Source organism: Oxyura jamaicensis, chromosome 2 (genome assembly GCF_011077185.1).
Source record: "Oxyura jamaicensis isolate SHBP4307 breed ruddy duck chromosome 2, BPBGC_Ojam_1.0, whole genome shotgun sequence".
In the NCBI taxonomy this organism is placed as follows: Eukaryota; Metazoa; Chordata; class Aves; order Anseriformes; family Anatidae; genus Oxyura; species Oxyura jamaicensis.
Genome location: NC_048894.1, coordinates 115,241,230 through 115,264,074, shown reverse-complemented (window position 1 = coordinate 115,264,074; position 22,845 = coordinate 115,241,230). Strand labels below are relative to the sequence as shown.

Here is a 22,845-nt window from a genome sequence, read left to right as displayed (position 1 = left end):
GATGGGAGGGGAATTAGCTCAAATGGTAGAGCGCTCGCTTAGCATGCGAGAGGTAGCGGGATCGATGCCCGCATTCTCCACTGTCATGTTTTGTTTGTGGTGGGAGAAACCAGTTAACTGCAGATGTTTGCATGTACTGACCATTACGAAACTTTTACATGTGCTCATGTTTACTTCTGAAATGCCAAGTGAGTAATTCACCAAGTAAATTTAAATAATTGCTCATATTTTTAAAATATATAAATAGAAATTGACTTAACAGGTTGGGGTGGGGGTGTAAAATGCCTGAAAATAATTCCTCCTGAGAACTGCAAGCAATAGGTTTTTGTTTGTTTTTAATTTTATACACCTGGAAAACATTTTTTCTGTGTTGTCTTTTTTACCACTTTGTTTGGAAATGCTTAAGTGAAATATTAAAGACTTGATTTTATAAACTTGTTGCAAAGTTGCAGTTGATTGTGTTTCAATTATGGAGAGACCAGCTGTGGTGGTTTTACCGTGGTGGGCAGCTGAACACCACAACCGCTCTCTCACTCCCCCTCCTCAGATGAGGAGGGGAAGAAGTAAAGGAAAAAACAACTCACGGGTTGAGATAAGGATGATTTAATTAAAGAGAAAAAGAATTATTAAGGAAATATTAATTAAACAATTCAACTAAAGGGAAAGGGGAAGAGGGAGGGGGAAAGGGAATAACAAAACAAGTAAAGGCTGTGTGGAAGTGCAGAGGAAAGAAATTACTCTCTGCTTCCCACAAATAGAGCGATGCTTGACCACGTCCTTGAAGCAGGGCCTCAATGCACGTAGCTGGTGTTCAGGAGGGGGACAGATGTTTTTGCAACGAGAGCCCACCCCTCCCTCTTCTTCTTTTTTCCACCTTTTATTGCTGAGTGTGACATCATATGGTATGGAATATCCCTTTGGTTGGGTTAGGTCAGCTGCCTTTGGTGAGGAGGCGGTGGCATCTCAAACTCACAACCCTGGCGCAGACCCAGTACGCCAGTGCAACAGAGGGGAAAAAAAAAACAAAACTACATATACAGAACTGCAAATTTTAAATATACTCTGGTGCTCGAGGTTTTATGTTCCCTATTAATGATAAAAAGTGGGGGAATTAGCTCAAATGGTAGAGCGCTCGCTTAGCATGCGAGAGGTAGCGGGATCGATGCCCGCATTCTCCAGTGTTTTGTCAAACAGTATTAGAAACTACTAAAACAAAACATGTAACGATTCAGTTAAACGCTAATTTTGTTTTAATCAGAGCAAAACTGAATTCCTTCTTCCCTCCTTTGGCATGCGCTGCTAACAAAACCAAGCTTACATAACTGTCTGTCAGTTCTCCATCGTAACGCTCAACTCTACCTGGACAGTTTAAGTCAAATTTGGCAGAAAGACAGAGTATTCTGCAATGTTAAGTTCTTATGGGCTTGATGAAAAACACTGGCTGAGTGAAGGTTAGAGACCTGAATCAATGTCTCTTCTCCACTTGTCCAGCAAGAATATGGTTTCATCAGGCAGTGGGTCTTGGCAGGGTTAGTAGTTTTAAGAATGTTTGTTCTTCCCCAGCTGCCCATTCTGGTCCCAATGCAGAAACATCTTCTTTTCTTTTAAGGCTTTCGTGAAGCTGTAGTGTGAGCTATCAATTTGAGTGTAAATGTAAAGTGTCACCAATCTTACCACAGGCCTGTGTCTTACAAAACATGCTGCAGCTGCTGTGCTTTAGTTACAGCTTATGTGCAGGTTATAATCAACCTAAAATCAAAGGTTCCTTAGCCTTCTCTCCTAGCTCATTCAAGAATCACGGATGAAACCAAGTGAATGTTTTCTCTGTGATCAAACTACAGGATGCTGATGGAGTGCTTTAGGGTTCGAGAAAAAATGAAATAATTATCTAAATAGGCACCCAGCTCAGACTTTTATGACCACTTTTAAAATACGTTTCACGCCAGCAAATAAAACACAGTTTTCCTTATCAATTTGGAGTGCAAAGATGCCAGTCACTACGGGAGCCTGGCTGTAGTTAGTCTATAAACTGTACTCCTGAAACCTTAGAACTTCAATAAAATAGCTTTTTGGTTTTGAACATTAAATAATTCAAGCTGGTGCTAGGCTGAACGTAAATGTTGTTATAAAGCAGCCATAAAAACTGAGGGTTGGATGACAGCTTCCATATTGACTGTCATTTACCTTTGACTGTCAGGTTACCAGTTTGCATTTTTTAAGACTACGTGTGGTCTTGCAGAGTCAGTAACAAACAACTGCAAAGTGCTTACTTTCTAGAGTCTGTAGTGCTGTATCCAGATGGTAAGTTACCCAGCAGCTCTAAGATAGTGACTTCACAGAAACATACTCCACAAGTGGGATAGAATGACTTTCCTAACCAGCTATTCGACGTGCAACCTTCAGTACAATTTCTTCTTGTACAGAAATAATCCTGGAAGCTGTATTTCATTCTAGGAAGGTAAAACTGGAATTCCTGAGTGACAGCCAAAATTAAGAATGAAGCTTGATAAAGCTGAATTAGAACATGGTCTTAAGGAGTATATCATCTGAGGTGTGATGGGCAGAGGATAATCCTGACAGATCACTCTCACCTAGGACTTAATGCCATCTGCTCCTACTGAAGCACTTAACAAAACTGGCCATGATTAGGATTCAAGTCACTTTCAAATCAAATCTCATTGCAGAGAAATGAAGCATACCTTTGAAACCAGTAACAGTGGTAGCAAGTGACATTTTTCAGTGTATCATCTTGTATTAGTTTTCACCCCCCTGGAGTACCTGGTGATTGCATTGTGTGCTAGAAAAATAGAAGTTTACTGGTGCATTTCATTTAAACAGCAGCTTTTCTTTATAATGGTAGAAAAGTAGCAGATCACTTAAGTAACTTTTAGAGGTCCTTATATATTACAAATAATTTCTGCCAGTAGGTTTTTAACTTTTTATTATGCCTTCTGTAGAACAGACCATACGTAAAACTTTAATGCCTTTCTTCTCTGTTGTTTATGATGTTATGAATGTCAAGTTTCTGGCTGGAACTCTTCTCCCTAATTATACTTCACTGAAACTTCAAATGACTTGGGTTTAAATGAGTTTAGATATAACTAACAGCACAGGGTAAATAAAGCAGCAAATTAGGACATGCTTAGAGTTTGAAACTATCACACAGAGCAAGGAAAATATTCTCAGATCTGCTAAATAAGTTACTTAGATCTTCATTTTGCTCTCTGTACATTTCACATTAGCACATGGGTGTTTAAGATCTTCTATGGATTAAGATCTGTTTTTCACAAAGCAAGATTGCTTACCAGCATTACTGTTCTGTACCCACCTAACCACAGGAGGCACTTGTACTCCTTGGTAATCAAAAAAACCAACCAACCAAAAAAAAACCAAACAAAAACGTAAGACAAGTCATTGATTACTATGTAAAAGATGTAAGAGCCACCTGGTGGGGTTATTCAGTAAATGACACTGTGAACACTAAACAGAATAGAGTTTTTGGCGTTTTTTTTTTGTTTGTTTGTTTTTTTTTAACACAAATGTAAATAGTCATCTTAAATTGGAAAGGAGCTAAAATCGAATTTACAAAAAAAAATAAATTCTTCAATTTCGTAGAACTCTTGATTTTAGAGATACACAATTTAGTTTCCATTTAGAAAGAGAGGCTAAACAGATCAATCTATGTTCAACAGTAGTAGTTTCCATACTGACAAACAATTTTAACTTGAGGAATTTTGGTGCTGTAGCCACATGTATCACTATGTTTGAATCCTTGGGCTTTGTTTACGCATTTATTTAAGAAAAGTCATATTTTAAAAATTGAGAAGCATAATTTAAAAAGTGTCATAGTGCTGTTTCATCTGACAAATGGAGGTACCAAATAGAAAGGGTAGCCTTGGTAAAACTGTGAGAGTGGAATAGCAGGGGAGAAAGGCTTATAAACTGAGGAGGCATTTCACAAGCCAAGTAACGTCCATGGAGAGAGTACGCAAGTGATAGCTTTCAAAAGTTAAGTGAAAAATAATTGCTTACAATTGTATCAGTCTCACATAAAAGGCAATTGAAATAAAGGTTTGTTACAGGAGGGAAAGGAAAAAAGAGGTCACGAGATGGTTACTTTATAAACAAAATACATAGGTAATGAAATGGCAGAGAAGAAAAGATCCCATAAGACAAGTGCCATTAGAAAATCTGATTCCAGCCGTTATGGTAGTTTGGAATTTTATTTGACTCATGTTTTGAATGTATTTTTAAACTGTTGGACAGAAGTATAGCTCCTCCCTTGCATTCAAAATGAATCACAGCAAGCTCAGTTAAAGTTAAGCAAACACTATCTTGTTCGTATAATAAACCACTAGGCAATAAAAAAAACAGGTTGTAAGTTGCCCCCTTTAAAAAAGAGGTATATTCACTTCGTGTCTGTTGGAAGCAGTGACACAAGAGTACTCCTGCACTGTACGTTCCCTTATTTCAATCCTTTTAGCCTGAAATAGCTTAGTGAGTAGATGAGGTAAGCACAGTGCTGTCTGCACTGAGGCAAATTAAGGAACTCTTCTAGCTTAACTGTTTAAATTGCAGTAGTTGGTGCCAAGCAATGACTGAGGGCATTTATTACTAAACCTAGGTAGAACTGGGGAAGATTCTCCAGTCATGCACCCCTGGGAGCTCATTTCTTTCAAGACTTACTACATGGTATTGCAACAAAGAGGGGTATCTTAATTTATCCAGTTTTATATTTAAAACTGCAGTAAGAACACTTAGCTTCAAGTGAAAGTTACCTGCCTTTGGGGGTAACAAAGCATACTAACAAACAACTTATTTTATGCTCCCACAAATCTTCTGAGCAATTACACAATTGTGCTCCTCGCAGTATATATTTATTTTCATTTGAAATGAATGCTAAAAAACAATTTTAAAATCAAATAACTTTATTTCAGATGACAGCAAAGTCAAGTTTCATTTATCAAAGTCATATAAGTTGAATTTTTACAATTCATTTTGAAATACAAATAGTATTGTTAGCATGTTCTAAAAAAAGCATAAAAAAACATGGCAATTACATTTGCTCAAATGTAAATAGCATCATTCAGCTAGGGAGTTTAAGACCTTCGTAATGGTTATTACTATCAGCACAAGAGATCGAGTGGCACTTCTTATAGCAAATGATAGTCCCAAATCTTGAAGATCTTGCAGGCTAGCAATATAGTAAATAAGGTGAAGTAAAAGCCATTGCAAGTGGCTTGCACGGAAAGACTAACTTACAGCAATCTTACAGTTTTTCCAGTCACAGTCAGGAAGTCATCATCAGCCAAGGCACGAAGTGCTTCCTCAAACATTTCCTTAGTGACAGCCTTTAAAAAGAATGGATAAATAGAGTAAAGATGGAGGGAAAAAGGACAACAAAAATATACCTTACTTCCTGCCACTTTTCTCAGTATGTTTTCCCACCTCATACCTGCATTTTTTAATTTTTTTTTTAAAAACTTGAAATCTGGCTGTCTGGCATGGAACCCCAAAGTTTCTTTTCTTTCTTAGCCTCCAAAGCGGCAAAGATTCAGGAATCGGACCTCATGCAGTGGAACTGGTTTTCCAGTTACTTTAAAAGGTTACAGTCTCATTTTTTTTTCCTCCATAATGTGATTTGAGGACAAGGTGATGTTGATTTGCAAAAACACCATGCTTTTAAATTAATGAAAATGCAAAAAACAAAGCAGAAAACTTACGACGTCAGACTGTGCTCGGAGATCCTCAAAAAGCTGTTGGTATTTCAAAGCTGGTGTTTTACCCTTTGACTGGATAAGCTTCCTCAAGGCTTGAGCCAACTCCTCTTTCCGCTTACGAGCTGTTGCGCTCATTCCTTAAAGCAAGAAATAAACAGCCTTTAGAAATAAACTAAGGAGGACAGGTTAAGTTACATTTTCAAATGACAAAAGCCCAGTAACATCCCAGCTTTATCACTACAAAACCACAAACCTGTAGTGAGAATGGATATGTCCACAATGCCAGTCCTTGGATCAGTAGCAGACTGCTTCAGAGCTTCCCGATGGAGGCGTTTTGCTTCTTCTACGTCAATTGTTTCGACTTTCTCAGAAAAGCGTACTTTAGCATGTGCTTCTGCCAGTCGGATCAGAGACTCAAGTTGTCGAGGATATGCAGAAACCATTCCCCTGCCACTCCCAATCTTCCTCATGTCCACATATGCCTGAAAAGGAGACAAGCATTAACCATTCCGGAAAATCCTGTTATCGCCCATATTTTCAGAGTCCCTTTCACCCCCCACCTGTTATCTCACTCTCAGCAACTATGGAAAGCCATTCCAAACACTGTTTCTGCTTGTGTACCTTCAGAGTTCCTGCACAATGAAGAATAACTGTATATATACAACTTTTCCTGATAAAGCAATTGAGCCATGATAACGAACAGTTTTGAATCACTTGAAAAACCTTTGGAGGAGTCCTACATAATATTATATGCATCTGTGCTGACAAGTTACTTCATCTCAGTAGAATTTTATATTTTAGGTCATAGAATCAAGCCAACACATCTGAAAGCAAGCTAAGGATTAGAGCACAGAATTACTTCTATACTAATTCCTCCTTCCTTTTAAATCCTTGTGATTTTTTTATAGGTCTTACAGAGAAGTTGTATATAAACAGGAAGCACACATACTAGGGGATTTTGCCATTTTTGATAAGTCAGTGAAGCCTTGGAACATTCTTAACAGCAATTACCTCAATGAGGGCCTGGCTTGCTTCTTCGCTTAGCCTGGGATTTATGTAACAACGAGCATAAGCAATGTAATCCCTCAATACTGCCATGTCCATGTATTCCTCCTCCATCTTTTCTTCACTTTGATAGTACAGTGAAACCAAATGGCGAGCAAGGCGTCTGTCGTAGGCTTCGTCACGTGGATCCAACATTAAAAAGATCAAGTCAAATCTGAAAGAGAGAAGAATCCAATATTTAACACACATACTTTCTTGCAATTTAAAATTGTTTAGTTTATGGCTTTTCATTTCTCAAGTATAGTCAGCAGTTACTGTATGTATGTTCTATTAGACTGAAAGATATTTTTTCTACAACTCTGAAATTCAGAACATCACAATTTGGATTTGCTTTCAACATATGTACTTGAAACTTTGAAGATGAGATGCTCCTGAAATTCAGTTCCCGCATTCAAGGCTGATGGCTTGTCTCTTTTTGTTTGCTTGTTCTAAGCAAACAAAGAACAAACTTACTGCTAAAGCTACTGCACTGAAATGCAACAGCAAACGGGTGCATAGCTATATCATTTTTTTATGCATAGAATATGCATATAAAATAAAAACACTTTTTTCAGTTCAAACCTGAAAGAAGAAAAGTATTTTGCAAACAGCAGATAACACTGGAGATTATCAACTATGCTCAACTATAGGTAGATGTGAATAATAGTTGTTTAGCTAGCCAGTCATGTATTTTCATAAGCTTAAATCCAATAAATGGTGGAAATGAGACACTGCTCAATCCAGGCTTCCTTCAGTACACCCCTACTAAGGTACCTTTTGCCATTGTCAGTGGCTAAATTAAACAACCCTTAACTGAATTCTAAGCTGTAGGGGATCTCAGAACATCCAGCATACCATCCATGCACTTTAGATTTCCCCTTACAAGAACTCCTCAGAAGATGCATCCGCAGTACAGAATTTAATTTTATACCAGCAGGCACTGAATGTTAACAGCTATCATCCAAAAAGGCTAGCATTGCTCCCTCCTGAGTGAATGTCACAGAATAAAAATAAGCAGACACAGAGCTTTAGAGTCTACCACATCCAGTGCAAGTTCCCTAATCATCAGTGTTTCACTTCAAACTTCTGTGGGTCTACGAAAACCATCCTGGGTTTTTGTTCAAGCCATCAACCACTGTAAGTTTCAGGATAGCTCTTCTAGGAGGTGATCATGAGATAAGGGAAAAACAACAACAACAAACAGAAGTAAATGAAGAGATCCTGCAGATCTCACCAGATGATCTGTTCAAGATCAAGATATATATACTAGAAGGCAGTGTTCCACTCATGCAGAAGCTATAATTCTGATTTTACCATACTGAATCAGTTTCACAAGAGCAAGTATAACATCTCAAAAATGAGACATGCAAGGAGGAGTTCAGTACCTTGATAACAGTGTATGAGGAAGCTGGATGTTTTCAATAGTAGTCTTTTTTGGATTCCATTGTGATTCTATAGGGTTAGCTGCTGCTAGGATAGATGTACGAGCATTCAATTGGCAAATAATTCCAGCCTGTCAAAATGAAAAGCAGTTGTGAAACCAGAAACTTCAAGACATCACCAGTGTTATTGAACAGGTTCTGTAATCAAAAATTCTATTGCAAAAGCCTTTTAGAGTAAAGCAAGAAGAAAAGCATCTGGAAATAATAGTTTACGCTATGAAAGCCATGTTCATATCATTATCATGTAAACAAGATAACATTACATGTTACATAACATTACATAACATATCATGTAAACAAGATAAGTTACATAATTTAGGATTGATCCACTGACACCAGAATTCTAAGTACAAACCTTTGTTCTTCTGGTAACTTTAGGGTTTTAGCTGCTTAGTAGACACCATGTTTAGAGCAAAGAACCTGGAATTGAACAAAGAACCTGAATTGACACTTACCTTTGCAATGGACAGTGTCTGTTGTTCCATTACTTCATGCAGAACTGATCTTGTGCTTTCATTCATTTTATCAAACTCATCAATGCAACAAATGCCATTATCACTAAGTACTAGAGCACCTGTCTGAAGAACCAGCTGTCGAGTTTCTGGATCCTTCATCACATACGCAGTAAGACCAACTGCACTTGAGCCTTTCCCGGATGTATACTGGCCTCGAGGAACCAGGTTGTACACGTACTGGAGCAGCTGTGATTTACTAGTACCAGGATCACCGCAGAGAAGAATGTTGATCTCAGCGCGGAAGTTGCCTCTTCCTGTTTGAGTGAAATCCTTTCTTGACCCCCCAAAAAGCTGAAGCAGAATGCCCTATTAAAAGATAAAAAAACTCTTTAGTCAAAACATCAACTCACTTATAGTTAGCAGAGCCCATCTATCTGTTGAACTGAATCATCTAATAAACTGAAACACCGATAAAATTAATCTGGACATGAAAAAATGACACTGGAAGCTTTTTACAAGTCTAAAAAGGGTATTCCAATTAATTACAAGTATTACAATCACAGCTTGTAACTGATGTTTCCAGTTAGATTCTTCCCATATCTAGTCCAAAACTTAACGTAATCAATTTGGTAACTAGTTCTGATGACAACAGAAAAGCCAGAACAGACTACTGTTTAGCATGAGGCTATGTTTCATCTAGGACCACAGTATTACCTCTTTCTTAGCATTAAAAAAACAAACAAACAAAAAAAAAAAACACCACTGTTTGAACACTGTTTGTACCAGCTTTTTGTTCAAGATAAACCAAGCATTACTTCCTTTTAAGAAAAACTACTGTGTTCACAAAATGACCAACTTAAAAGTTCTTTACACGCTCATAACAAGGTGTTTAAGGTTTTTATTTCTTTGGAATGTACCAATAATTCCTCCTGTATACTTCCTGAAGAAAGTCAATTTTAGTAAAGAAATAAAAGCAACTTAATTCCAGTATTTTGAAAGTAGTGAAATTATTAGCATAAACATATACTTTTAGTTTTATGAGTTAGCTAGAGGAGTGTTCCCTCCTCCCAGATTTATCAGCTTGAAAACCTGGTATTTCCTAAGCTTTTTGTTTTGTTTGTTTTGTTTTTAAAATATTTTCTTCAGCAGCATATATATACACTAAAAAGTTATCGACTATCACTTTTCATTGACAAGTATGTGGCAGCTGGAAAAAGGAAGGAAAATGAGGAAAACTACACTACTTCATGGAAAGCTTCTACACAACTTCTTACAGCACAGAAGAAACCTTGCAGCACAGGCATGGAGTGAGCTATTCATATTAGTTCTGTTCTTACTTAGAACGACTTCCAGAGGTTAGTAAAACCTATTCAGTAGCTAAAAGAAGCACGATCTGACCCATTATATTTTCCTCAAGGTCCCAAACAGAAAACATTAGCACTCCAATGCATGTGGATTTCAGGCTCTTTCAAGTCTTAATGACAGAAGTTTGGGATGATGTTGTGAACACATTTTGGTCTAAACCTGAAGAACGTCCCTTGTTAAAGAGTCCCTAGCTTTCCTCAGCTCCACCTGCTTATACCAGATGTGCCATATTAATTTGGTGAGGAAATAACAAATAAAAACAGTATTTCTATTTCAATTTCACCATTGCATGGCTTTGAATTCAACTTCTAGCCATTTCAGCAGCCTGTAAATTAGGATAATACACAAGTCTGTGAAGAAAAATATACAAGTTTTTTTTGAAGAGGGTTGTTCCACTGTCTAACGTTGCTTTGAGACCCACTATTGGCTGTAGTTTATTTTCCCAGTTCTGATGCATTTCTACCTTTTCAACATCTTCCCTCAGATTAAAGTCCTGAACACCATGAAAACAGTGTTATCCTTATAAAACAACTCCATCCTGACAAGACCAGAGGTTCTTAGGACTGCTCAAGTGTTAAGACTGCTCAAGATCCAAGGGTTTTGTTTGTTTTTACATTTTGAAGCCTCATTTCTATAGCAAATAATTACAAATGTACTTGCACATAAATAACAATTTACTAGACAGATACAGAATTTAGTTTACCTTTTTGATATCTTCATGCTCGTAGATACTTGGGGCCAATGCTGAAGAAAGTCTTTCGTATATGTCTGCTTTTTTGGAAAGCTCTTTCAGAATTTCCACACGTTCCTCTGTAAACATTTTTTGCTCTGTTTCCTCATCAACACCGTGCAGGCGTTTTGCATCAGTCTTGCGATAGTGTATGACATCAATGTGGGTTTTATAGACAGATTTTACAACGCTAACTCTCGGATTAACTCGAATTGGGACGGCCCTGTAGATACCTGAATACAATTAATGGCAGCATTAGATATAAAGATACTGTACATACAAGATATAAAGAAACATTTAGACGTAGAGCTTAGGGATATGGTTTAGTGGAGGACTTGTTAGTGTTAGGTCAGAGGTTGGACTCGGTGATCTTGGAGGTCTCTTCCAACCTAGACTATTCTGTGATTCTGTGATAAAAAACACCAAACTGAAAATTTTACATTTTTTCTTTGCAAAGTAAAGCTCTTCAAAACAGACTAAATACTTCAATCAGTTTATTTCCCGGTACCACTAAGTCACCTGGAAGCTGACAGAAGATACTTAAGTCATCTATACCCTGTTTTTGCAGGTACATATTTTAGCATTCCTGCCACAAGCATTCTCAACAAGGAAAATGATTAAACATTTTTGAAAAAAGAAAATTTAAGGCTTCATGCTTTTGAAAGGCCTGTTGCTAAACAAGTCTGAAGTCAGCAATTCCCCCTTTTTGGTAAGAGCCGAATTTAATAATAGGCTTAGAGCACATCTATAACTGCTGGTAACATGGCAGTTGTTTTAAAGCAATGTGTTCTTTTTAAAAAAAAAAAAAACATAGCTGGAGTTATTACAAGGCTTATTCTATGTTACCACTCTCCTGACAGCAGACACTATTTAAGATGCTGCCTCCTTCTCACCAACATTCTCAGAAAGACAGAATCATCGAGGTCAGAAGGAGCCTCTAGAGATTGCTTGAAGATATACACATTAAAAAACACACACACTGCTCTCCTTATGTTCTATTAGGATTTCTTGGAGGGAACAAAAAAAGTGCCCATTTCCTTATGCATTGTCACTGGGCACTACTGAGAAGAGCCTGGCTCTGGCTCTGTGACTCCCTCCCACCAGGTAACCATAAACACATAGTAAGATTCCCTGAGCCTTCTCCAAGCTCAACAGTCCCAGCTATCTCACTCAGCCTTTCCTTATTTGACAGAGGCTTCACTTCTCAAAATCACGGCCCTTCACTGGGTTCACACCAGTATGACCATTTCTCCCTTGTATCAGAAAGATAACTCCAGGTGTGGCCTCACCAGTACTGAGCAGAAGGGAAGGATCACTTCCCTCCACCTGCTGGAAATACTCCTAAATGCATCCCTGGAAGGTATTGGCTGAATGGCAAAACAGTCACCTGATCCATCAAACACTGCTTCCATCCATTTTTTTGCAGGTTTACTGAGGCTGCGCTCTATCACACCATCCCGGTCATTAGTGAACATTTTTAACAGTACTCGGGCCTGATTTTGATCCTGGGGTATGCCTGCGGTGCGGTGACAGGCATCCAGCTGGACTTGTGATGCTCTTCACAACCCTATGAAGCTGGCAGTTCAGCCAGTTTTTAATCCAGCCCACTGCCCACTTACTTAACCCATACTTCATCAGTTTGTCTGTGATGCTGTTATGGGAGGTAACAATGAAAGCCTTGCTAAAGCCAAGCACAAACAACATCCACTGCTCCAGTCACCACACTGCAGAAGGTTGGTATCCACTGTAAATTCATGCTGACTACTTCCAATCACCTCCTTGTCCTTCCTATGTTTAGAAATGCCTTTCTGGATTACCTCTTCTATCACCTTCCTAGGGGCCAAGATGAGGTTGACTGGCCTGTAGTTCCCCAGGTCCTTCCCCTTGCCAGAGCAGTGACACTGGCCTTCTTCAGTCCTAAGGAATCTTCCCTAGTCAGTGATGTTTCAAAAATAATTGAATAGTCTTACAAAGACACCAGCCAGCTCCCTCAGCACTCATGGGCGCATGCCATCAGGTCCCATTCAGCACATTCTCATTCATCACAGATCACTTCTGCAGGTCTGTCTGCCTGCAGACCGACGCTATCTGCATCTGTGAAATGACTCATCCAAAGCATTTTGAACTGCATCCCATTCATGGTTCCCTTAGCTGATTTAATTTTGAGTGAAGCCTCACAAGTACCTGAAATGCACAACTGCAGGTGGCAGATTATGGCTGCAGGGGACACACAAACATCTGGAAAGAGGGAAGCCAGCTGCCTAGCCATTTTATGTGCAGCAGATACAAAGCTACAAACAAGCAGATGGAGGTAATCCTACTCAAGTTAGGCTGTATTTCCATTTCATGGAATTTGTTGGATGCACATTATTCATCCTGTGAAGTGTTCAATTGTCAGGCATACTCAGATAAGAACGTTAAGATTCGGTGAAGGAGGATGCAAATACTCAAGCCAGATTTTACCTGTGACGTTAACTCTGTCGCCCGGTTGAACTTTATCAACGAGGTCATTGTGAGCGAACAGTGCCACCGTATGAGGCGTCTGCCCAGCTGGCATATCTTCAGGAGACTCCTGCAGTTTGATCTAGCAAGAATAGAACACAATGAAGTTTAGTTTCAAAAAGTGCAAACTGTCCACAAGGAATATAACGGGATCTTGTATTATCACAGTCATTTTGAATCGGGAATGTTGCTCACAAGCAAAACATCTCCAAACAGCAAAACTGATCGGTAATAAAAAGATATGACAAAAATGAAAATTCTGTTCGTTATTATGGGTATGGCTAAAATGCTGTTTATGGACGATGCTCATCTGGTTCAGATACAAGTGGGCATACTATATGTAAAGGGGCTTCCATTTGGAAACGTTTAGACATGCGTACGTACTTCATTTCATCCCTTCACTGCACTTCTTCTCCAAAGTACAGGCTACACTTTCACTAATTCATTCCACATGTGAAAAGGCAGAAAAACATTTTGCCCCCTTTCAAACCTACAGTCTCAAGAACCACGCTCTAATGCTATTGATGGTATTAGGTGTTAGAGAGCAAAAAAAGAAAACTTTCATTTTAGCCACACTCAAAGTACAACATACCATCTGTTTGTCAGAGAACATCGATCTGTTGTGAATCAGGGCCATACTGTGCGTTGTGTTACAGTGCTTGCATACTGATGGTTCAGCAATCCTGCCACGATCAATTTCTACTCTTGTGGTGAAAGCGCAAACCTGGCACTTAAAGAATGCTTCTTGCATCTCAGGAATTAACTGGGAACTTCTGATGACCATACCACTGATGGTGATAAGTTGATCAATATCTACAAAATACAGATATGTATGACATTGCATCACACTCTTTAAATTTAAAATAACCTTCCGTATTCCACATTATGTTAGTTTTTAGGTGGGAAATGTTCAGCTAGCTACAAGCATTATGTCCAAGATAAAACAATAATAGTTTTAACTGTGCAGTACAAGTATACTAATTCACATGACCATTCATACAAAAAAGTCTTCTGCACTCGCAGAACTAACAATGTTGGTAGCTGATGTCAGAAAGATTTCCCGTATGGGTACGTTAATCAGCATTTGGCCTCTACAGCATTTACTTCCAAAGCAAATTTATATAAACTAAAGGACGTGGGTCTAAATGTACCAGAGGTCTAGTTCTATACAGTCATCGTATAAATTCTGTGTTAACGTTCAATAGATTTATATAAACCCTTAGGATTGTCTTTGAACATGGCAACTGAAAGTCTACCTTCAGGATTTAGACTTCTCATATTCCTAGTCTTCAGTGCATTGTATGGCCGTACTTGAATTTGATGTTCTAATATGGAATCTGGGTAACGATCAAAAAAGATCTCATTTGCAGCCATGTCAAACGTTGGGATAACTTCCTGTATAAAATCAGTAGAAACATTTAAGCTTAGAAATATAAAACAAAAAGAAAAACAAACAAAAAACAAGCAAACAAATAAAACAACAACAACAAAAAAACAACACCTAACATCACTCACAAACAAAACACAAACCTCACAGAATGAAATATTTTTGCATAATCAGCCATGAATGACAAGAAAAAAGTTGTGTCAGCTAATTATTTCCTACATAATACTGTTTAAATCAGGTTTAGTTATTTGAGCTTTTTGCAAAAGCAAAAGCAAGAGTACAACACTCAGGACATTGCAGTTTACCAGATAATTTTACATTTACAATAGACCCAATCTAAAGACACAGATCTAAAACCTAAGTTTTAACTACTGTGAAATATGGCATTAAAATGAAGAAATTGAATACAGACATTACACTGAACATGAAAATTACACATTTAAACAAAAATATTTAAATCTGGGAATATGAAAAGGCCCTCTTAAAAGCCAGGAATTAAGCATACTACTTCACCTGAGGATAGCAGATCAGTTGTCTGTAAAGATTTTCATCAAATGCTCTTAGATGGTCACAGTTTACATTCAGAAATGGTTCCCCAACCATATTAATCTGCAAAGTATTTGAGAAGAAAACTTAGCTTGACAGGAGGTAAGGGTGAGAAACAACAACAACAACAAAGCAACATTTTGCTATGCCACAAGTACCTCTTCAAGGCGCTGCATGTAGCGTGGTTCATTAAGATCCAAGCCGATATCTTCATCCTCTTTAGCCAGCGGATCAATGAAACGCTGAAGAAACCTCTGGGTATCCAAGATGACAGGGAAAGATGTATGGAGTTTAGTAGTACACACCTTTATTTTTTATCAGATGTAACACGTGCAAAACAAACTCTTCATTTAAGGAAGGAAAAGAAAGGGCTGTTCACCTACCTGGAATTTTTCTTTGCATGAGGTTACGTTCACATCGGTTCCCCAGATAACGAGCTTTTGTCCAAGGGATTGCTCACTGGCTACCAAATCCTCAGCCAGCTGCAGGGAAAGAAGTTACACGTGTGGAAACAGAGGCAGCTGGTCAGAAAGTTTGGAGCTGGACAGAAAGTTTGAGGCGTGCACCTACCCCATCGGAGTGTAGGTCGACTTGTCTGGCTTTACGGGCAGAGCCCAGGTCTGGCCTCTGCCTCACCGGGGTGCCGCGGACGCCGCTGCGCGGGGTGCCTTCAACCCTGGAGCTGGGCGTGCCGTATGTCAGCGGGGAGCTGATGTCGAAGTCGAGAGGAATGGCTACGAAGAGGGGGATTGGTTAGGACTATCGAGGTCTCATATCGCGACCGAGCCGCGCCGAGGGGCTGCGAGTACCTGAGTGGCGGAACTGCGGCGGGCTGGAGAAGAGCGCGTCGGCGGCGCCGGGGCTGCGGGCATCGGCGGGCGGCGAGGTGGGCAGCGGCTGCAGATCCCCGGGGGAGGCCGAGTCGTCCGGGCGGCGCTTCTGCGACGGCGGCGAGCGGGCGTCTTGCGCTGCGACACAACGGGCGTTAAACCGCCGCCCGGCGCCGGGAGCCCCCCGTCCCCGCTCCCCGCCCCATCAGAGCACTCACGGGTCGGGGGGTTGCTGCTCCGGCCGCGCTTGCTGCGACGGCGGCTGGGCGTGGAGGCGGGCGACGACATGGCTGTCGCGACAGGGCGAGCCGCGGCGGGGCGCCCGGCACAAAATGGCGGCAGCCGCCCCCTGCTCCCCCGTACCCCCGCAGCCCGGAGAGGTCCCGCGCTGGCTGAGTCACGTGCTCCCCGTCTCGCGCGCTTTCTGCCCAATGGGAGCGAGCTGCGCGGCGGGATTTACCATCGGAGGCGAGGCAGGGGGGGGAGGAGGGGAGCGTGGTGGGAAGAAGGGGAGGAAAGGGATCTGCATTCCCCAAGATCACAGTGATGGGATTTTTAGGGGCTATTCTAGGGAGACCATTACGCTGCGGACCGCCCGTCGTCCTGCCGTGTGGTAGCCGACCTCGGGAACGGGACACCCCCCCTCCAGCCCTCAATGAAACCTCCCACTGTCAGCCGAATTTCGCGGCAAAACGTGCCCGGGACCGCCCATTCCCAGTCCGGCAGAGGGGCGGGGCGGCCGGGACAGCCCATTCCCCTCGAGGGGGGCGCCACCCCCCCGGTGCCGCGTTGGTCCGTTCCGCGCGGCATGGCGGGCGTCGTGCCGGGCGCCCTGCGGGAGCTGCACGAGTGCCTGCGCCACGCCGACCCCCCCGGTGCCGCGCTGCGCGCCTGCGGCCTGCTCCGCGCCCTGGCCGAGGCCTGCCTCGCCTGCCCGCCCGGCGGCGCGCAGGGTACGGGGGGCGGGGGGGGGCTGCGGCACCGGCCCCGTGCCCGGACCCCAAATGCTGACCCCGTGCCCCTCTCCCCGCAGCGCTGCACGTGTCCCTGGTGCTCTCGGCGGAGCAGGGCTTGCCCGCCTTCGTCTACGGGTCGCTGGGCGCCGAGGAGGTAGGTGGGCTCGGGGGGCCGCGGGGGCCCTGCCCTAAATCCAGGTGTCCTGGAGCCCCGCCGCTCCCCATCGCTCTCGTTCCAGTTCCGGGACTGCAGGGAGGAGGCGCTGAAGTTCCTCTGCGTCTTTCTGGAGAAGGTCGGCGACAGAGCGCATCCCTACGCCTGCAGCCTCAAGGTGGGCGGAACGCAGGGGGCTGCTGCTGGAAGGCTCCAGGAAGGCTCTGCCCGGCGGGCACGGCCCCCGGGGGGCTCTGTGCTGCCACGGCTGCGGGGCCGCATCCTGACCCCTGCTCCTGGGGCTGGGGGAGCTGGGAGCCCAGCGGGGCTGGGACGGGTGCCTCACTCCTTCCAGGGAACAGCCTCGGGGACCGAACCCGCTCGCTGTAATCTCTAGTCTGCAGCCTGTAAATCCGTGCCTGGGCTTTCACACCTGCAGCGATTGGCAACCCTATCGCTCTCCATAGGTACCTGAAAGGAGGCTGTAGCGAGGTGGGGGTTGGTCTATTCTCCCACGTGCCTGGTGACAGGACGAGGGGGAATGGGCTAAAGTTGCGCCAGGGGAGGTTTAGGTTGGATATTTGGAAGAACTTCTTTACTGAACGGGTTGTTAGGCACTGGAATAGGCTGCCCAGGGAAGTGGTTGAGTCACCATCCCTGGAGGTCTTTAAAAGACGTTTAGATGTAGAGCTTAGGGATATGGTTTAGTGGAGGACTTGTTAGTGTTAGGTCAGAGGTTGGACTCGGTGATCTTGGAGGTCTCTTCCAACCTGGATGATTCTGTGAATTGCACGTCCACACACACATAAATAACATTTAAGCACTTCTCTTGGTAATGGTTACTTCCAAATAATTGAATCCGTAAAACTTTGCCTGCGAAGTTGTTCTTGCAGTATGTAATGAACGGTAAGTTACAGCAGAAAATGTCACGTGTGCCTTTCGTTCCAGAAACTGTCCTTTCTTTGCCTGAGCCTGGATTTGTTGTTATGGCAGGTACTGCTGCAGCATTGTCAAACAGGCTTCTCTTAGCTTTAATGTTTCTAATGTTACAGCCTTTTTTAAAACCTTGAACTTGTTAGGAACAGAAGCTTTAAAGGTGTAGGTAAATACATCATTATCTTTTATTTTTTCTGTACTTACAAGCATCATAATCTCTTTTTCCTTTCCTATCTAGCAAACTTGTCTTAGCATTTATACAAAAGAAAGGGCAGCAAAATGCAAAATTCCAGCTCTGGAACTTCTGATAAAGGTAAAATGCATTTTATAATCTCTTTTTCCTAAAAAAATCTGTTACTACAGTTGTGCTTTATCAAGTAAAAAATCTGTAGGCTGCAGTAGCAAGAGAATGTTGATAATGTAATATTAGATGTTAATAAAGGTAGGTCTTAATGACAGATTGTCTTTGGTAGTCCTACAGTAGGTTGCTCAGGTGTCAAAATGTCATTCCTTCATGTGATACTGCAAGACACAGTTGCTTTGGAGGCAGAGGCAGATTTTCTTACCCAGTTTATTGTGGTTCTTTAAGGAGAATTTTTATACTTTGCTTGTATATTTAAGGAACAAAAAGTATATCTTATGTAACCTATTAAAATAGAGTAGACACAGTATGTGAAAGGTGTGGATGAGGGCCTTTTTCAGAAGGCTTGTTACCCTGTGCAGTAGCAATTTTGTTTCTTATTTATTCTAGTTGCTCCAAAATTTACGACATTCCTGTCTTATGGAAGAAATGAAAGTTGGGGAGATCTTTAATAAATTTTATGGGGAGCTTGCAGTAAGAAGTAGAGTTTCTGATACAGGTAGGTTTTAGTTTTTCTGTCAGCGTCCTTTGTTTTATTTACCCTGGTTTTGTTTGATTGTTACCCACAGAAAGTGTAATTAGTATTACCATGGCAAGTGCATTTAGAAATGGTAGCTGTCAAGTCTTAAAGCTAGTAAAGTTTGTTCAGGTCTTCTGATCATGATCACGCAGCTAATGTTTCTTAGCAGATCTGTGTATGTGTGTAAGCTAGTATGTGGGAACAATTATATCTATGAATTTAGTGGTGGCAATCTAGGCAGCATTTTAGCATAGTTGATGTAAAAGAGCGTTTGTATGTCTAATCTGTTGTTATTAGTTGCTGAATGCCTAAATCCTGACAGTATTTACAGCTTTCTTGGTATAAACCAACTTATCTTAGCTAGACTGTTAATTTTTTTTATCTATCGGTGTTAACCTGGTGTATCTAAAGCTTAAAAGTTACTCCTATACCTGCTTTATAACTTACAGGTTATGTGTGTGTATAATGTGAGCTTTAAGGATAGTCCCAGTCCCAACAGTGGGTGCTCTTATCAAAAGCAGGGTAAATTCCAGGCTGTCAAATCCCTGTCAAAGTTTGTGTAAATCCCAGCTTGATTGCTAAAGCTTGTCATAACCTTATTCTCGCCCTAGATTATTTTTTTTTTTCACAAAGCTGCAGCTTTAGTTTAATTCTGGAGTTTATCAGTTCCTGCCTTGCCTAATTATATATATATATATTTTTAGAATATTAAGATTACTAATATGAACTGTCTGAACATGTCTGATGTTCTTGAATATGAACTGTCTGAACATGTCTGATGTTCTTGGCTAGTTCCAGCTAACGTTTTGGCTTGAGAGATCCAGCCCTTAGAAAAGTTGCTGTGTCTGCGTGGAACCCAGTTAGGCTGAACTCAAGCTTGGTAACTTCTGCTAGATGTTGGCCTTCACACTGGTGGTACTTAAAAGACTTGGTGTAACCTCAAGGCCAGCAGCAGACTTGAATTATTGGTAAATGCTTCTTCAGTGGATATGGCCTTTATTAATCATTTTTCTAAGCCATGGTTAAAAAAAGAATACCTTTATTAATACGAGATAAGAGTGCATATCACATCATAGGATGCAAACATATATTAATATATGTTTTTCCTCCATTCTAATGACAAAATAAAATCCTCAGGGATGGTTGTTGCATGGTTGCAAGTTACATAGGAATTGCAGTGGAAATTATTTCAGTAATTAATAATAGTAAATTACTTTCTAGTACTGGAGAAGATTTATGAGCTTTTGGGAGTTTTGGGAGAGGTCCAGCCCAGTGACATGATTAACAACTCTGAAAAACTATTCAGAGCTTATTTGGGAGAGCTTAAAACACAGGTATGATTAGAATTTCTTTTCAGACTCTTGCATTGCTTGTTGTTGGTTGTTTTTTTGTTTGTTTTTGTTTGTTTTCCTTTGGTGTTTTTGGTTCTGTATGTTGTAATACCATACAATACATATGTTGTAACTGTACAGTCATAAAGTCTTCCTTAAGTACTGTTACGGTTATAGTGCTCCAGTTCTGAGAAGTTCTTCAAGTAAATATTTAAGGCCATAAATTACAACAAAGGAACAAATTTACTGTGAAAGAAAGATGTCACATGATGATCGTTGCAGTCTGTGCCTGAGCAAAGTTATATTGCCACTCACTGACAGTTTCTGATTTTGGCCCTACTAGCTTCAGAATCCTTGAATTTCAGGTAAATAGCGCGATTCTGCCAACTTGGCTTTCCTGTATTCTGTGCTTTTAAGAGGTTAGTGTGAGCTATCTACATTTTGCTGTTGTTAGTCTTGGTGGAACATATTTTATGTTCGTCAAAGGATTTCTTATGCTTCTGTAGTTAAACGCCTTCAAATTGTAGGAGATTTCTAAGTAGCAGATATTTCTGTAAATTTATGTTCATAGAGGGGAGTGCTGACATAGCTGTACTAAGTTGGATTATGTTATTTTATCTGCACTTCTATAAACTGGGAAACCTTGGAGGTAAATTTATCTTGAGGATAATTTTTTTTTTCAATTCTCATTTTTGTTAGATGACATCAGCTACAAGGGTTCCCAAGCTAACCGTTGTTGCAGGATGCCTACGGGGACTGACTGCACTCATGTACAACTTTACCAGATCTGTGGATGAAGGTACGTAGCTTTCTACGTGAAAGACAGTTGAACAATTTTGATATATTTTAACTCTTACACAGCCAGCAAGCGGCACTGCTTCTAGCTGTGTACTCAACAAAATTTTCCCTGATGTTAGATGGTTTATGCAAAAGCAAGGCCTATCCAGCTGTGTGGTCCTTGTAGCCTGTCTGTGTGGGGCAGTTGGATCACCGTGTTTCTGTATGTAAAGGTTTGAAGTGCTGTTTTCTAACCAGAGAATGGACAGCTGTGAGAGCAGTATTGAAGCTAGAGTGCAGTTTATACAGAGATGTTTCCTTTAGAATAGATATCAGTTGAAACATGGGTATTCAGAATAATCAATGCATGTAATGTAGAATTATTATTTTTAGATTTAAGTGTGTTTTTGGAAAAAAGCATCTTTACTTCTTAAAATGGAGTGTTTAAGGCTTTCCAATTTATTTATTCATGTAAAGCTTTGGATAAAAATAACTTTTGTCTCCACTCTATCTCTTGTGTATCGATAATGAAACACTAATTATTGGATTTTTTCACAGATCCTCAAACTTCAAAGGAGATTTTTGATTTTGCAATGAAGTCAATCAGGCCGCAGGTAGATCTGCCACATTTTAATTGATCCACATATATTATTTAGCCCCATTAAGAGGAAGAATTAATCGCATATGACAAACGTTTTGTATTCCAGGTTGATCAGAAGCGATATGCAGTACATCTAGGTAAGACTAAATTATTTCAGGTCATCCCGGGGTGGGGAGGGTGTTACCATTCATCCAATGAATTCTTCTTTCTGGAGATGTTTATTCTCTACTGGTCCTCTTCAGATCCCTCTAGTCTTCTAAGCTGATCAGGGAACAAAGCTGGTATATTTTAAGAGTTAAATTAATATTTGGTTAAACTAGGTATAAGGTCTATTTGACTTACAGCCATATTACACTTGCTGCCATTTGCTCCTATGCAGTAAGTACAAAACCCGGTATAAAAAGAGGGTTGTAGTAGGAGTAGAAATAAGGGGAATGAAGCAAATTAGGCAGTAATGCAGCAAATGCAACAAACTGCATTGCAGTTTGGTGGAGAAGGGGACTTGGGCATATATCTTGACCACAAAACCAAATCTCTGTGAATTTGTGATCGAGTATAAGTATTTGTAATCACTAGAATCCCTTTCTTTTTTGCTGTTAATATAAATAATTTCAGAACACTGCTGTGCTTTCCATAGTGGTGTACATTAAAAGAAGAGGGTAGTTTTTATGCTTAAATTCTTAGTGTTGGGATATTGATACTATAAAGGTTACAAAAATACATTTTTATTCTTATCATGGTAGATACACCTACCTAAAGTCATAATACGGACTTCTATAGCTTGTTCTGTTTTTAAAAAGTGGAATATAAATCTGGATTTTAATGAGAATTGTTTTTAAATTGCAGCTGGTTTACAGTTGTTCAGCTTTCATGCTGCTCAATTTGGTACCCTACTATTGGACAACTATGTCATACTCTTTGAAACAATGTGTAAATGGTGTGGCCACCCAAATCAAGAGATGAAGAAAGCTGCTAATTCTGCACTGGATTCATTCCTCAAGCAGGTATCGCAACTTCACTGGAATCTCTAAGGCTAAATCAAAGTCAAATTTCTTGAAACAGTGGGGATATTTGGGATATTTACTGCTCAGAAGTTTTTTTTTTTTTTTTTTTTTAAATAATAGTTAATTTGATTGAAATGCTTTGTATTACAAGCTATGTATCTTTTAGTTCTTACTGTGTTTGGGG

At 40.6% G+C, this 22,845-nt stretch overlaps 2 protein-coding genes and 2 non-coding genes across 4 annotated transcripts in view; 3 read left to right on the top strand and 1 right to left on the bottom strand.

Annotated features, from left to right (window-relative positions):
- Positions 1–7: 7 nt before the first annotated feature.
- Positions 8–80, top strand: TRNAA-AGC. The gene has a single exon. It is a non-coding gene; the product is annotated as a tRNA-Ala (tRNA).
- Positions 81–1,105: 1,025 nt separating this feature from the next.
- Positions 1,106–1,178, top strand: TRNAA-AGC. The gene has a single exon. It is a non-coding gene; the product is annotated as a tRNA-Ala (tRNA).
- Positions 1,179–4,910: 3,732 nt separating this feature from the next.
- On the bottom strand, positions 4,911–16,451 carry MCM4 (minichromosome maintenance complex component 4). Its single transcript, XM_035319393.1, has 16 exons — positions 16,240–16,451; positions 16,001–16,159; positions 15,762–15,925; positions 15,575–15,673; positions 15,350–15,445; positions 15,159–15,254; positions 14,515–14,653; positions 13,851–14,071; positions 13,220–13,340; positions 10,730–10,989; positions 8,662–9,027; positions 8,150–8,277; positions 6,732–6,939; positions 5,974–6,202; positions 5,724–5,857; positions 4,911–5,351 (listed from the first exon to the last, which is right to left on the bottom strand). Exons 1-16 carry the CDS (start codon positions 16,307–16,309, stop codon positions 5,259–5,261), a joined length of 2,583 nt encoding a protein of 860 aa, XP_035175284.1. The 5' UTR covers positions 16,310–16,451; the 3' UTR covers positions 4,911–5,258.
- A 361-nt stretch (positions 16,452–16,812) lies between these two features.
- The window catches only part of PRKDC (protein kinase, DNA-activated, catalytic subunit), a 77,197-nt gene continuing 71,164 nt past the window's right edge, over positions 16,813–22,845 (top strand). Inside the window, exons 1-10 of the mRNA XM_035319389.1 lie at positions 16,813–16,974; positions 17,055–17,131; positions 17,217–17,309; positions 18,306–18,380; positions 18,819–18,927; positions 20,170–20,282; positions 20,979–21,078; positions 21,615–21,670; positions 21,764–21,794; positions 22,504–22,661. Of these exons, the coding sequence (XP_035175280.1) occupies positions 16,830–16,974; positions 17,055–17,131; positions 17,217–17,309; positions 18,306–18,380; positions 18,819–18,927; positions 20,170–20,282; positions 20,979–21,078; positions 21,615–21,670; positions 21,764–21,794; positions 22,504–22,661 (957 nt within the window). The 5' untranslated portion in view covers positions 16,813–16,829. The remainder of the gene's footprint in view (positions 16,975–17,054; positions 17,132–17,216; positions 17,310–18,305; positions 18,381–18,818; positions 18,928–20,169; positions 20,283–20,978; positions 21,079–21,614; positions 21,671–21,763; positions 21,795–22,503; positions 22,662–22,845) is intronic.

Excerpts from the sequence above, each read along its gene's own strand:
- MCM4 (XM_035319393.1), bottom strand. The coding sequence starts at position 16,309 with ATGTCGTCGCCCGCCTCCACGCCCAGCCGCCGTCGCAGCAAGCGCGGC. Across the intron at positions 13,341-13,850 it reads TGTTCTCTGACAAACAGATG|ATCAAACTGCAGGAGTCTCC; the intron begins GTATGTTGTACT and ends TATTCTTGCTAG. Across the intron at positions 6,940-8,149 it reads CCTCATACACTGTTATCAAG|ATTTGACTTGATCTTTTTAA; the intron begins GTACTGAACTCC and ends TCTCTCTTTCAG.